At 53.3% G+C, this 15,475-nt stretch overlaps 1 protein-coding gene across 5 annotated transcripts in view; it reads left to right on the top strand.

Moving 5' to 3' along the window:
* The window catches only part of ARSG (arylsulfatase G), a 130,748-nt gene that overhangs the window by 58,716 nt on the left and 56,557 nt on the right, over positions 1-15,475 (top strand). For 4 of the 5 annotated variants that reach the window (XR_007911558.3, XM_051825880.3, XM_051825882.3 and 1 more), the window contains exon 3: positions 12,037-12,224. Coding sequence is in view for 4 of the 5 variants with exons in the window: in XM_051825880.3 (XP_051681840.3) it covers positions 12,037-12,224 (188 nt within the window). In the remaining variant the exon portion in view is untranslated. Of the gene's footprint in view, positions 1-11,733; positions 11,878-12,036; positions 12,225-15,475 lie in introns of those variants that run through there. The other variant, XM_089318209.1, reaches the window with a different exon arrangement.

The following is a 15,475-nucleotide window of genomic DNA, read 5'->3' as shown; positions in this document are numbered from 1 at the left end:
ATGGACTTATTTTTGTTACACGACAATCATGAACAAGATGAATGCCTGCTTATACACCAGGTCTCAGCTTACATCTTACATGCAGTTTCTTTGGAGTAGCTGTTCCCCGACACACACACTGATGCATGCCTGGTTGACTTCTGGAACATTCTGTGCTCACACACACACTGTCCTCTGAGTCCTCTTGCAGACTGACAGTCCTCTCCTCCCTCTCTGAACAATGAGCAACCCGAGGCCATACCAGCAGGACCATCGCCAGAGCACGCTCTGGTTGGAAGGCCCAGGCTTGGCTCATGGACCAAACCCTAGAGGCCCCTGTGCTGTGGCTGTGCTTCTGGCCAGTTGGCCCATTCTCGCAAGTTCTTCCGTGGGGTGGAAGAAGGGGCCCTTGGCTTACACTTTATGGTGGGGAAAATGAAAGCTATGTCTCACTGTCTAGTTCAGAAAATTCCAGGTCTGGCTTCTGTATGGTCCTGCTTGAGTTTGGGGTCCTGGGCCCTGGGGCCCAACGTGGAGGAGGTTGTGCTCACTGCTGAGTCCCGGGTTGGCATCGGGGTGGGTGGTTGCCAGCGTGGAGCAGGCATCAGCCCCACATGAGTTGCATGAAAGGGGTGGGTAGAGAACGAGTGGATGCCCGGCAGGGAAACACCAGTGATGGGTGCTCCAGGCAGTGCGCGGGTATCGCCGGGTGAATCCATGTGGGAGACATAGAAAGGCTGTGAGGAAGTGTCTTCCTTCTTCTTCCAGCCAGGGTGTTGCTTGGCCTGTGGCATCTTCACTTCAGTCTCCACCTCTGTCTTCACGTGGCCATTCCCTTCCCTCCGTGTGCCATGGCAGTCCCCCCACCCCTCGTGTCTCTGTCTTCTCCTTATAAGGACATCAGTGACAGTGGCTAATGACCCACTCTCTTCCAGGATGAGCTCAATAATTACATCTGCAATGGCCCTATGTTCAAATATGAGAACTTCGGTGTATCTCCTGGAGGGATACCATCCAGCCCACAGCAAGTGGCAAAGGCTCGGGAGGCTGGCTGAACAGGTAGCATGAGCCGGACTAGGCTGGGTTATGGGGCTAGGCAGAGGCAGGTCACTGAGGACTTGGGGACTGGGTGGCATGACCCATCGGTGTGCTAGCATGTGTCAGAGAGAGGGATTCAGGTGAACAGAGACATCGTTGAGAACGAGGAGCTGAAGGAGGCAGGAAGTGGCAGAGAGACTCAAAGATAAAGCTTCGGTTTTCAGCCTGGTTAACCAGGACAGGGGAGGCACGGGCTTTTGGAGGGAAGACACTGAGTTTGTTCTGTGCTTGTTGAGTCTGGGGTGATTTGTGTCACACATGTGACAGTGAACTTGATACAAGAGTAGTACCAGCAGCAGCCAAGTGCTCTGATCCATTCATGCTCTACTTAATTATTGCACCCCCCACTGGACGGAATGTTCTTTCTCCATGGTTAGCCAGTGATGACAGTAATCACATTGATTACCCTGAATTTTAAAAACATACTCTGGGGCCAGCATTGTGGTTAGCAGCTTAAGCCACTACCTGCGGCGCCGGCATCCCACATGGGTGCCGGTTTGAGACCCTGATGCCCTACTTCTAATCTAGCTCTCTGCTGATGTGCCTGGGAAAGCAGCAGACGATGGCCCAAGTGCTTAGGCCCTGTCATCCACGTGGGAGACCTGGAAGAAGCCCTGGGCTCCTGGCTTTGGTCTGGCCCAGTCCTGTCTGTTGGAGCCTTTGGGGGAATGAACCAACTGATAGAAGATCCTATCTCTCTATCTCTCTCTCATCTTTCTGTAACTCTGCCTTTCAAGTAAATAAAAAATAAATCTTAAAACAAAAATACTGCTGATTGCCTTTTGAGTACTATCTCATTGAAACCTTCAAATAACCTGGAGAGAAAGGTCTGCTCATGCCCACTTTGCAGATGAAGATACTGATACTCAGACTAAGTTAGATAGTCTCATACTAGAGGGAATTAGGGCCAGACTTGAACCCAGGTTTGTTTGTCCGTGCTTTTAAAATTCCTATCATTGGGGCCAGTGCTGTGGGCTTAGTAGGCTAAGCCTCCACCTGCAGTGCCAGCATCTCATGTGAGTGCTGGTTTGAGTACTGGCTGCTCCTCTTCCAATCCAGTTTTCTGCTTGTGGTATGAGAAAGCAGTAGAAGATGACCCAAATGCCTGGGCCCCTGCACCCATATGGGAGGCTTGGAGGAAGCTCCTGGCTCCTGGCTTCCAATCAGCTCAATTCCAGCTAACGTGGCAATCTGGGGGGTGAACAAGCAGATGGAAGATCTCTCTGTCTCTGTCACTCTGCTTCTTGACTAAATAAATTAATTTTTAAAATTCCTATCATTCTGCCTTCCATAGAACATTCTTTATATTCCTTTGATAGGAGGAATCTTCTTTTTTTTAAATTTTTTAAAATTTTATTTGACAGGTAGAGTTATAGACAGTGAGAGAGAGACAGAGAGAAAGGTCTTCCTTCCATTGGTTCACTCCCCTAATGGCCGCTACGGCCAGCGCTGCACCATTCCGAAGGCAGGAGCCAGGTGCTTCCTCCTGGTCTCCCATGGGGTGCAGGGACCCAAGCACTTGGGCCATCCTCCACTGCCCTCCCGGGCCACAGCAGAGAGCTGGCCTGGAAGAGGAGCAACCGGGACAGAATCCGGCGCCCCGACCGGGACTAGAACCTGGTGTGCCGGCGCCGCAGGCGGAGGATTTAGCCTAGTGAGCTGCGGCGCCGGCCAGGATGAATCTTCTTGTCTGCACTGGTGACAGTTTGCTGAGTGTGTGTTGATGAAGGTGGTGCTTTCTTCCCTGCAGCTCCCCAGTGGCTCCCAGGTGAGATGGCAGATAACGTGCATGTGTGTGTTGGGAGGCAGGACGATGAGCAAAGGGAGGAGTGGCCACTGACGTCTTCATGTCTGTGAGTCCAGCTGCTGGGGAAATCTGAGTCTTGGTGGCTTCGGAGCCCTGTTGAGCAAGCTGGGGTCAGTGCGGGCCATGGCGGTCCCACCAGACCCACTGAAGCAGGTGTCAGCAGGTAGCAGGCAGGACTCTAGCTGCCGCTGATGTGGGGAAACGGCCTTCCCCCAGGTCTAGAGCCAGACCATGGGGACGTGGCGGGAGCTGGCAGACACACAGGTGTTCTTGGGGAGCTCCGTTCTAGATGAGGGCCTTGGGCAGCAAGTAAGGGGACAAAATCATGAGCAAGTTCAGACAGCCTTGGGACAACAGCGGTCAGTGATGCTGTAGGAGTCACTGGGTGGCATGACCTCCCCTAAGAGGAGAAATGTGAAGGGGCCAGCCATGTGGAGACCGGAACAGAACAGCCCGGACACAGAAAGGGCCTGAGGCGGGAATAGGCTTGGGCTGTTCTAGAAAGTTCCACTCAAGCTTGGAGAGCGAGCTTCAGGGAACATGGGGCTGACGTCACATGGGGTCCAGATCTCCAGGGCGGAAAGTCCCCATCCTTCCAGTGTCATATCACCCGTGGGAACAGATGATGTTTGTGCCCCTTTCCAAGACCACCACTGAGGCTCCTGGAAGTGGAGGTGGCCAGCCTGGGGCTCCAGCTGGGTTGCGTGGCATCCCACCCCGAGAGCTCCCTCCGCATTGGGTGGCACTCAGGGGATTGCTTACCCAGGATTTGTTCAGGGCACAGGCAGAGCTGGGGTAGGAATTCCCCGCTCTAGTGGCCGAGAAGAACGCATCTCAGAACACTGAGGACTTGGGCTTATCCTGCGGGAAGCTCCGGTGAAGGTTGGATCATGCAGTGACTTCTGATCTCGTTTGATTGCACTGAGGATCCACCAAAGGGTGTCCTGATGGGGACTAGTATCAGCTGGCTAAGATGAACGTTTTTGAAGTTACTTTGGCTGCCCCATGGAAAATGGACAAAAGGACAGTTGGGGGCAGGAATAGAAGAAGAGAGCCAGGCTGCCCCCTATAGCTGGCCATGCCATGTTCTGTTCGTCTCTAGACTATGGTGCCACTGGACCCACTGGGGTTCTGCAACGTGGTGGCCCGGGGGGACACAATGCAGAGACACTGGCAGTGGCCTGGGTGCATGATGACAGACACCTAGACTAGGACATTAGCAGGTGGGTGGAGAGGGGAGGGTGGGTTTGGAAGTAGGGTTGATAGGACACACCAGCAGCAGGGCTGTGGACAGGGAGGAGGAGGAGGAGGAACAACAAAGACTCTGAGTTGAGCAACAGGGTGGGAGGTGGTGGTGTTTACTGAGGTAGGGGAGGAACAGGTATGCAGGGAAATATTTAAAGAAGATCAGATAAACTTGTAGAGACTGGCAAAGGAAGCAAAGCCTGGGGCCCTGAGGCCAACAGGCATTTCTCCCCTTGTTCTGGGGAGCCCAGGGCTGAGAGTTTGCCTGTTTTTTTTTTTATTATTATTTTTAAAGATTTTTTAAAAATTTATTTGAGGAGTAGAGAGGTAGAGTTACAGGAGAGAGAGAGAGAGAGAAAGTTCTTCCATCCACTGGTTCACTTTCCAGTTGGCTGCATGGTTGGAGCTGGGCCAATCCGAAGCCAGGAGCCAAGAGCTTCCTCCAGGTCTCCCACGTGGGTACTGGGCCAAGCACTTGGGCCATCTTCTGCTGCTTTCCCAGGCCATAGCAGCAGAGAGCTGAGTTGGAAGAGGAGCAGCCAGGACTAGAACCGGCGCCCATATGGGATGCTGGCGCCACAGGCGGAGGCTTTAGCCCACTATGCCACAGCAGCAGCCCCTGCCTGGGGTTTACGCTGCGGTCGATGCTGTCGTGCAGAGCTTGCGTTCGGGGTGTGTGGCCCAGCAGCTGCACAGAGCCCGGCACTTAGAAGGACTGGGCGCTTTGTGTAATGCCCTGCCATTGCCATCTTGAAATGCTTGGTGATTTTTGAACACTCTGTGTCTGCTTTGCATTGGGCCTACAAATTGTACACGTGGTCCTGCTGTGGGGGGGATGAAGAGATGACACCAATAAACTTGGGCCAGAGTATGCAGAACTTCAAATTCAAACCAGAATCCATCCACGGTCAACAGCTGCTGATGACTTAATGTATGTGAAGTGCTTGGAAGAGTGCCCAGAGTATAGTGGCTGGTAAGCAACCACAGGAGAGTAATAAGAATTATTGTAAGGGCCATTTGAGAGAGTGAGCTGGGAAAGATCCTTGTGATTCCTTCTTGGGAGGAAGAGAACAGGACGTGGGGAACGGTGAACGGTTGGTTGGTTGGGGAGCAAAGAGGCGAACCACGGATGGCACTGGGTTTGGAATTCTAAGGATAGTGGCTGCTGGCTGAGTGCCCCATCAGTATCCACAGCTCTGGATTTTGTCCCAGGGGTTCCGTCCCCGATTGCGTGTCTGCTGGGGACGCTTTGAAAGACACCTGTGCCCCAGGCCCAAGGAAAGGAATGCAACAAGGACATCTCCCAGCCCTGGGGCAGGACTGAAGGGCCGGAGGGGTGTGGGCTGGAGCCATGAGCCCTGGATGCCCCTGAGGCTCTGGTGGGAGGGCCTCACTGTGCCTGTGCAAAGCCTGCGGTGCGTGCTGGTGCACACGCCTTCCCTGCCCTCATTCTGTCACGGGAGCATCACCCAGCCTGCCTCCTGCAGAGACTCCCGAGCCACGCCAGGTGTCCAGATGGGCAGAGCTGGGATCTCCCAGTGCCATCTCGCTGCTCCCTGTTGCGTCCCTTCTTTGCCGGTTGCCACCCTGAGAAATGGTGTCAGAGGCTGAGGCCCGGGTCTGTGTTATGTTGCATAGAAACAGAGAAGACAGGGGCTTCATCACTTGGCACACACTCGGGAGCCTGGGGACTTCCTAGTGAACTGAGTATTATCTACTGAGACAGGCAGACAGACATCGTTCTGGTTGCATATTGCTGAGCAACGAGTTATCTCCCAACTTAGCTCAAAACAACAGCCAAAGCTCCTGATTTTATCATCATCAGGCCAGGCACCTCCTGGTTGAGCAATTTTTCCCTTTCGGCATTCTGTTGACAAAGGTCGCCCGTGGGCAGGCGGGGAGGTCTGAGATGTCCTTGCCCACCTGGCTGCCATGTTGCCAGCAATGGCCCCTGCTGGGGTCATTGGCCAGAAAGCTCACAGGTGACTCGTCCAGCAAGGTGACCTCAGGGTAGTCCTGCTTCTTAGATGGCGGCGGCTCCCCAAGTGTTTCAAGGGAGGAAGTGGAAACTGGGTCTTGTAAGGCCGGAGCCCAGCAGGTGGTACAGGGTCACTGCTTCCACAGTGTTCTGTTGGTCACAGCACCTGCCCAGATTCAAGGGAAAGGGACACAGGTGCCCCCCCTCTCCGTGGGAGGCACTGTTAACCTGCCCTCAAGGTGAAGACAAAGAATTATGGTTCCATGCTAAGGGACTTGCAACAGGGTATGTGAGTGAAATTACATGGAGAAGGGGGCACAGGCACAGGCACGGGGCGGGGAGTACTGCAGATAGGTGGGGCGGGGGGACCGTCGGGGAACAGATCAGCCATTGGGAACACTTGAACCAGTTCTTGAAGGCAGCTGGGACTTGTTAGTCAGTGTGAGGTAGGATGGTAAGGAAAAGCCTTTCCAGGGGGTCACAGCTTGGGCAAAGGCACAGAGGCAGGGCGTGCCGGAGCCTGCGGCGTGGAGAGGTCAGAGGCAGCCGGTGAGCCCCAGGGGCAGGCAGAGGGGATTGGTGTGATCAGATCTGCATTCCAGGAAGATATTTGCTCTAACGTGGAGGATGATGTGGGGTATTAGGAAGATCAGGCTCTTGTAGTAACCTTGACTGCAACTCCTGTGGACCTCCATGGGGCAGACAGTGGGCAGTGGACAGTTTGCACAGATCTGGGAGCTCTTTGGCGGGGGCAGGACCGGTAGAACTTGGTGACGCCTTTGCTGGGAGGAGTGAGTGGGGTGAGGAATCCAGGCAGGCCCCCGCCTCTCTGCTGAGATGGGCCGTGAATGGTGCAGCTGGGAGGTGGAGACGGTGTGGCAGTCCTGGATTACTGTACAGAGGGTCCCAGAGCGATATCCTGGAGAGAGGGGTGTGCAGGTGGTCTCTGCCGTACCCAGTGTGCACTGGAAGCACACATTTGGAGATCAGCCACTTGCTGGCCGGGGACTGTCTCTGTCTTCCCAGAGGCTGTGAGGGGACGTGGAGTGAAAGGGGGCTGGGGGGTGGGGCAGGAAGGAAGTCGAGGGGTTGCTGTGGGGCGGCCATGGATGGTGAAGACAGGTGTCCTGGACAGCGGAGGAGGAGGAAGAGGAGGAGGAGGAGGAGGAGGAGGAGGAGGAGGAGGAGGAGGAGGAGACTTTGCGGGAGGGAGCTGGCTGAGCGGTCGCCACTCTGAATGGTGCCTGGTGGCTAGGAGAAAGCTAAGCCGGACTCCTCTTTCCAGTGGCTGGCATTCTTCAAACCTGCTTAGGACTCCTGCGGAGGGCGGGCACAGCCTCCTGTTTCCCACAGGCCTCCTAAGAGAGCATGCAGGTGCGTGATCACCTGCTTTTTCCCCTGAAGGTTTGGGAGGCAGGGGGCTCCTCGGCTTCCCCGATAGACGAAGCCGGTACTTTACCCCCTTACTCTAGGAGCCTTCCAGTGCCTATGCAGTAGCTCCCTCAGGTCACGGCGGGCTGCAGTTGGAGACGTGTGTGCCTGCGTGTGCACGGTATACAGGTGTGTCGGTGTGTGTCTGTGACGCTCTGGTCTCTTCCCGTGCCCATTCCATGCTCACTTCTCCCTCCTTTACACAGGGCCCCAGGGACTGGGCACATTTTCTCTCTCTTTTTTAAGATTTATTTATTTTTATTTGAAAGACAGAATTCCAGAGAGAGAGAGAGAGAGACAGACAGACAGAGAGAAAGGTCTTCCATCCACTGGTTCACTCCCCAGATGGCTGCAATGCCCGGAGCTGCGCCAATCCGAAGCCAGGAGCCAGGAACTTCCTCCAGGTCTCCCACGTGGGTACAGGGGCCCAAGGACCTGGAACATCTTCTACTGCTTTCCCAGGCCTTAGCAGAGAGCTGGATCGGAAGTGGAGCAGCCAGGTCTTGAACCGGTGCCCATATGGGATGCCACCACTGCAGGCCATGGCTTTACCCGCTACGCCACAGCGCTGTGGGCATGTTTTCATCTCTACTTTACTCGTGGAGTTCTCACCCCAAGACCAGCTGTGGAGGGGCTGAGTCTGTTCCGCCTCTTCCCTTCGACTGTTGAGACCAGCTTCCGGACTTCCTAGAGGAGCCAGTGTGGTTGGATGGCACACACGTGAGAACTGGATGGGACAGGCCTGAGTCTGAACGAGTGTCCTTGGGTAGCTGGCCATGTGGCGCCATAGCCAGGACCTGGGGCTGCAGAAAAGTGCCTTCCCCCCACCGGGGGGGCCCTTCCAGTAGTGTGCAGCAGGCTCTGTAAATGCCCAGTGCCTCAGTTTCTTCTCTGCACACAATCCTACATCCCAGGGCTGCTGTCAGGATTAAACGTGAAATGCCACATCCAGGGCTCATGCTAAGTGAGTGGCTGGAACAGACATGACCTTGTAGGACTTGCATCATTGAGGACGGGGACAATTTCTTTGTTTCCCTAACCTTTGTCACAGGCCTTGTCCCTGGTCATGGTGGCTGCTCAGTAAATATTTGGAGAATAAGTGAGTGAGATGGTGAAGGACCCTCTTAGTTAGAAATAAATTCTCATCAGAAGGTCTCAGCTTCATGCACCTTGGTCCCCTTCTCAGAGTTCTCTTTGGGCTTTTTCCTCTTACTCTGGAAGATTTCCCCTCCCCTTTTTTTTTTTTTTTAATTGAGGTGGCATTTATAGAACATAAAATTAACTGTTTCAAACTGTCAGTCATTAACAATTCAGCAGCATTTAGTACACTCACTCACTCCTCCTGTTGTGCAACCCTCACCTCTATGGAGTTACAAAACACTCTCATTCCCCCACAATAAAATCCCACCCCTTAAGTTGTCACCGATTGCCCTCCCTCCGGCCCCTGGCATCCGTCCATTTGCTTCTGTCTCGGTGAAATTGCCTGTTGTGGACGCTTCATACAAATGGAATCATGATCCGTGGCCTTTTGTATGCGGCTTGTTTCACTCATAGTGATGTCAAGGATCAATGCGTGTGCGGCACACATTGGCACTTACATCTTCCTGCTCAGTAGTATTCCAGTGTGTGGGTCTACTTCTCTTGGTGGACGATTGGCTATGGTGAACCGTGCTGCTGTGAGCTTGTGTGTGTTACTAGTATTTTAGCAGCTGATTTCAGTTCTCTTTGGGTTCTTCCTAAGACAGGAACTGTTGAGTCATATACTAATTAGTCTCTATGATTTTTAAGAAGGTTTTGCCCTATGGTCTTCAAGCTTGAGGCTCACCTTTTTGGTGACAGGGAAAGGAAAGAGAAGGGAGAAGGGGGAGGGGAAGGGAAGGAGAAAGAAAAGGAAAGAACCCACTCTTGCTCTGCAGACCTCACTGCCTTCCAGGCCATATTCTCTGCAGATGTCAAGGTCACGGTGAAGGGCAGGGACTCTGTCCCGCTTGCTGTTGGTAGCTCCATGGGGCGTCTCTGAGGGGTAGGCAAGCATTCAAAACTCGGAGGGTTTCAGTCTACAGGTGGACCTGGTGGCCAGGGAGAGGCTGTGGGTAGCATTCAGGAGGAGGCTCTTCGAAGTCTCCCACTCTGCCCCCTCCGCTGTGGGCCAGCCCCTGGTCCTCCTTGCTCTCAGGTGTTCCTTCCTCCGGCATGGTGCAATGCTGAGCTTGCCTGCAAAGCTCCCCAGTCTGCCCCCAGCGATGCTTTGCTCCTCCCTTGCCCCCAGCGGGGCCCCGAGACATCCCCTGTGTCACTGCCCTGTTCAAGACTCCAGACCTCCATACTTTTAAGGCCCTTTAAAAATTAAATGTGTCAAATACAACACACAAATTAAGATTTGGTTCTCTGAATCATGAGGATGTGAACACCTTGGCCTTATACATACAGCAGTCACATGACCTTTCCCTATGCCCACAATACCGTGTTATGCCCAGGTGACAACCATGCTTCCCGACCATCTTCTACCACATCAGCTTAAGACCCTTCACATGTGTTGTTTGTTTGAACTGGGGTCCAATGAAACGTGATGGGTTACATTGGGCTTTGCTGCTTTAGCTTCCTTTCATGACTCAGTCCTGACCTGATTCTTCCCCATGGTTTTGCCTTTTTGCAGAGCCTAGGAGATGTCTCGGTACTGGTTTGGAAATTATTTCCTTGTTATTTAATTTGTTCTCCCATTAGCTGTGTTTCCTGTAACCTGGAAATTGGGCCCAGAGGTTTTGATTAGATTCAGGTTAAATGTTTTTGGCATGAATCCTTGATTTTATAAATTTCATCTTGCATCTCATCAGGAGACATGCAAGGTCAGGGAGCCGGTTATTAGGGGCACTACATTTTGTAAGCTGTTGGTCACCAGCTCTGTCCCATTTGTGAGTGGCCCGAGGGTGACACTATGTCACCCTTTCCCAACACGCTCTCCGGTCATCGGTTATGTGGGGGAAGTGGCGCAGCAGTGGTGACTTCCTGAGCCTGCTGTCACTTCCTCGTGTGCTCGCTGCCAATCTTCTATACAAGGAGTGCTTACCTTCAGCTCCTGGCAGTGGCAATGGGGCCGTTTGAATGCCAGGGAAAATGTTTAATTCTCTAATGTTCAGGGTAGGGCGTTCGTTGTATGGTGTTCTCCTTTAATTGTGGCAAATTAGTTTTTTTTTTTTTTTTTTTCTTTTTAAAGTGTTTTGGGGCTGGTGCTGTGGCACAGTGTGTTAAAGCCCCGGCCTGCTGGCTTCACAAATGAGCGCCGGCTTGGGTTCCGGCCTGAACTTCTAATCCACTTCTAATCCAGCTCCCTGCTAAATGCGCCTGGCAAAGCAGCAGAAGATGGCCCAAGTGCTTGGGCCCCTGCGCCCACTGGGAGACCCGAAAGGAGCCCCTGGCTCCTGGCTTCAGCCTGACCCAGCTCTGGTTGTTGTGGCTATTTGGGGAGTGAACCAGCAGATGGAGGATCTGTCTTTACTCCTCTGTAACTCTGCCATTCAAACAAATAAAAAATCTTTTAAAAAAGTGTTTTATTTTGAAAATTATGTTTAATTTATTCAAAAGACAGTTTGCGAGAGCAAGATCCCATCAAACAGTTCCCTCCCATTCAATGCCCATAACGGCCTAGGGGTGGGGTTGGGGTTGGGGTTGGGGGTTGAAGCAGGGAGCTAGGAACTCAGTTCCGATGTGAGCCAGGTTCCAGGAACCCAATCACTGGAGCCGTCACTCTGCTTCCTAAGGTCAGCCCTGGCAGGAAGCTGGCCATAGGGGCTGGAGGCAAGACTCTCTCCCAGGTGCTCTGGTTGGGACGCGGGCATCCTGACACCTAGGCCAAATGCTCACGCTGCAAGTGGCTTTGTTTTTGGTTGTCGGTATGGACTCATCGATTTTTGTTTATTGGTGGCAGATAATCAGTGTTAGCAGTTATTCTTTTTTAAAGAAAGCTTTTTAATAAATACAAATTTCATTGGTACAGCTTTAGGGACACAGCGGTTCTTCCCCCCATACCTGCCTTCCCACCGCCAAGCAATTACTCTTGTGATACCCAACTTGTCTCCGATCTGGCTGGCGGCAGCCCCTCCGAGCTGGTTCTCTGGCGCAACAGGATGTCCCTGACCCCTCCTTGAACTTCCCCTGCCCCAAACCTGGAATTCACTGCTTCCTCAGAGCGCTCCGATTCTGTTTGTTGCAAAACGGTGATTACAGCAGATTGGGGTTAGGTGTGTTCCGTGCTCCGTGTGTCAACGCTCCCAAGCCCTCTCAGTGGATAACAGCTGGGAAAGGTGTTTGAGTTTAGGATACTCGTCTTCCTTCTCATAGGGTAGGGTTTTCTCTTGGCACGACTCTTGAGGGCTAGTTTACAGAATGAGGTTCATCCCCCAAAACCCCGCCAGGGCCGGGACCAGAGCGTGAACCCCCGTTCCTCGGGCCCTGGCTTCTTGCGGTTGGCGGGGTCCCCATCGCTCTCCTTCCTGCACAGGTTTGTGGATTTTCACGCAGCGGCCTCCACCTGCTCGCCCTCCAGAGCCTCCCTGCTCACCGGCAGGCTCGGCCTCCGCAATGGAGTCACGCACAACTTTGCGGTCAGTTCTGTCGGGGGCCTTCCACTCAACGAGACCACCTTGGCCGAGGTGCTGCAGCAGGCGGGCTACGTCACCGGGATGATAGGTAAGCCCGCCACGCAGCCCACGGTGGCCGCCGCGCGTGCGCAGAGCTCCACCCAAGCCCGCCATGCTGCCCATGGTGGCCGCCGCGCGTGCGCAGATCCCCACCCAAGCCCGCCACGCTGCCCACGGTGGCCGCCGCGCGTGCGCAGAGCCCCACTGCCCCAAGCCTTGTTCGTTTCCAGCACTGGAACTGTGCTTTGAGCTTTGAGGAACTGGTAGCTCCTACAGGGGGTTAAGACATACACGCAACTGTTTTCCTCAGTACGTGGTTGTTTTCTTTACGTCAGCTTCTGAGAGAGCCCGTGGGGAGCCGGGCGCTGTCTCCACGCCTGCTCCGCCATCTTTGCACGCTGGCGTTTCTCCTCTCGCTTGTTGCCTCATGGTGGCAGGATGGTGGCTTCCGTGCCCTCGCCTCAAAGAAAAAAAAAAAAAAAGAGAGAGGCGGGTGGTGCCGGCCGCGCTTGTCCACTTTTAAGGGGGAAGCCAGTCTTTTCTCAGCTGTCACCCAACCCCAGCGCTTGATCTTGAACTGGCTTCAATCTTCCTGGCTGGAGCTGGGTCACGTGGCCACCCCGCCGCAAGGAAGGCTGGGAAACTGGAGCAGGATTAGAACGGCCGACGTGGCCTTGGGCACAGTGGATAAAAGCAGAATTCTGCCAGCCGAGTGAGTGAGGACTTCGGAACGTGGGAAGGAGCCAGCAGCACCTGCCACGCTGTCCAGCGACTTGGTTTGTTAGCGTTTCACTGGTTAAATGCTCTTCGTTGTGTTACCAGGTGAAGCGGCGGCGGCGGAGAGATCATCTCAGTTCTTTGTCTCACAGGGGAGACGACTTTCCGAGTGGACAAGGCAGAGAGAAAAGCAAGATTTATTCAAGTCAGAGACCTCCTGGCCAAGTGGCCGGGAAGGAGGCTCCTGGAGAGGCAAAACCCAAAGGGGCTGGTGGAAGTGGGGTTTTTAAGCACAATTTTGGGGAAGAATGAACAAAATAAACTTGACAGTAACAAGGTGGGAACAAAACCCATCAGAAGACCTGAACTGTGATCTTATTTGCCCTGTCTGGCTTGCTCAGACTAAATAACAAAAATGCTATCCCAGGGATAGGATAGGTAAGTTGTTTTCACAGTAAACAGCTCAGAAGGGTGGAATCCCGCTCCCTTGCTGTTCTCGTGATAAGACTGGAAGCTCCCAAGGAGTGGGGCAGGCACTTTTGACCTTGCTGGGGAAGCAAGCATTTTGCACCCTCAGTTCCCACCGGGACCAACCAGTCCGACTGCTCACTATGAGGTGCCAGGCGCTGGTCTGTTTATTTTTATCAGGGGATGATGGGTATTTACCCGTTGTAGAGATGAGAAAACAGTTTCAGAGCAATGGAGAGACCTGTTGCGTGTTGCCTGGCCTGGGGTGGGTGGAGGCCGGGTCTAGACAGGTGTGTCTGGCCCCAGCCGTGCCCTTGGGCTTTGCTTCCATGCCAGCCTCCCCTCCAGGGGCCAGTAGCAGCCAGCAGCCCCAGCAGCATTCTCAGGCTGCTCGTTAGGTTGACTCTCAAAAGAGCTGAGTCCAGTGGGATTCCCAGAATGAGATGGTGTGCCAACTACAGGGGACAGGAGGGGCTCCTGTCGGTGCCTCCTCTCTGCCCTGAACTGTGTTCACCTGCGGGAGGTTGCTGTACCCACACTGAGGGCTGGCACCTCTGTGTTGACTCCATTTTCTCCTGGCATCCTTTAGACACGTTCGAACCGGAGCATAGTTCGAACTGGAGCGTAGCGTTCTCTTTTCTGGAAGGGCAGGCCCTCATTGGTCAGAGGTCACCAATTAAGGTCCCACCTTCCTCTCTTTAACAATCCCTTTCTCGGCATGCCCTGAGGCACAATTATGTTATCAGCATCAATACCAGGACTGCATTGTGGGCTGACTCTCCCTGCTGGACCTGTTTAGTGTGTCCATTTAATCCTCATAGCTAGGAGGGCTTGGTCCCAGGGCTGCCCGATTCCAAAACCTTGTGCTGCTGCGAGAGAGGCTAGGCTCTTCCTGAACTGGCCTTGGCCCTCTCACTTCCTGCCGTTAAACTCCAAGGAAGCAACTGGTTACAGGTGGGCTGTTGAGCTGCCGCCCACTCTACTGTTCATGCCACCTTTTGCGTGTCCCGGGTGGGATATTCAAGCACATCCACTTTCCGAAATCATGAACTATAGCGCTCTGGTAGGGAAAATTAAAAACCCATCTGCTTCGGTCAGCTTTTCATGACTGCAACAGAACACCGGAGATAAGCTACTTAGGAAGGAAAGAGAGATCTGTTTTGCTCACAAGATGGCTTCTTGCTGTCAAAGTTCCGAGGTGGCCCAGAGTATCACGTGGCAAATGACAGAGGACACCTGTGTCCAATTGTGAGGTCCCGGAACCACCAGGAGTTAATCTTGCAGTCTCTACCCTGCTGACCCAATCCAGTCACCACCTGAAGGCCCCAGCTGCAGACACCGTAATTAGTTTGTTTCTACCCTCTTAGTTAACAAAGTTTGGGGGTCCATAGGGCATTTGGGGGGTAGTCACCATCCAACCTCATAACCATGCTGTAGCAGCTGTTGTGCACACTGCTGCTACTCTGGGCCCAGTGATGTGTTCTTACCTGGTTGCATCTATAACACGTGGCCCTGCTGCTTTTCTTTCACATTATCTTATTTCCATGTAATGCGAAATCCAAGCATTGCACATAATGCTTAAATAATACATACATTATAGTTTCCATAATGTTTAGATTTCCATGGAATAATCCAAGCATTCCATGTACTTCATCCATTTCCATTAATTTTTTGTACTAAATTTCCTTTTCAAATGTGCAGAGCCATTGCAGGAAGTGGGTAATGGGCCCCCATAGCTCCTTTATCCGGATTCACTGTCAAGCTTTGCTATTTGCAGTTGTCCCTAGAAGGCAGCCAGTGGGGTTTGATTGATAACTCACTCAGCTGTATTCCCGTAGCTGCCAGTTAATTTCTCTGTTATGTTACTGAAGGCTGCTGCTGTTTGGACCTTTGTAGCCCATTCATTTCTGTGCCCCCTTGTTATTGGGCTTGGTCCTCAGAGTGGATTGAGCCGGTCAGAGCGTTCTGACCTTGTCGGAGTTCTGCCCAGTTCTTCCTCTGACCGAATGCACTTGCAGTGCGGGCAGCAGCAGGTGGTTGACTTTTCTCATTTGCTGCCCCGTAGGTGGCTTGGTGCTGACGCTGCAGTGAGAAGCAGGCTGTCGTCCAGCCTGG

Source organism: Oryctolagus cuniculus, chromosome 17 (genome assembly GCF_051225735.1).
Source record: "Oryctolagus cuniculus isolate XC-2025 breed Fujian yellow rabbit chromosome 17, ASM5122573v1, whole genome shotgun sequence".
Lineage (NCBI taxonomy): Eukaryota > Metazoa > Chordata > Mammalia > Lagomorpha > Leporidae > Oryctolagus > Oryctolagus cuniculus.
The sequence above is the reverse complement of the archived record's forward strand: the minus strand, read 5'-3'. Positions and strand labels throughout refer to the sequence as shown.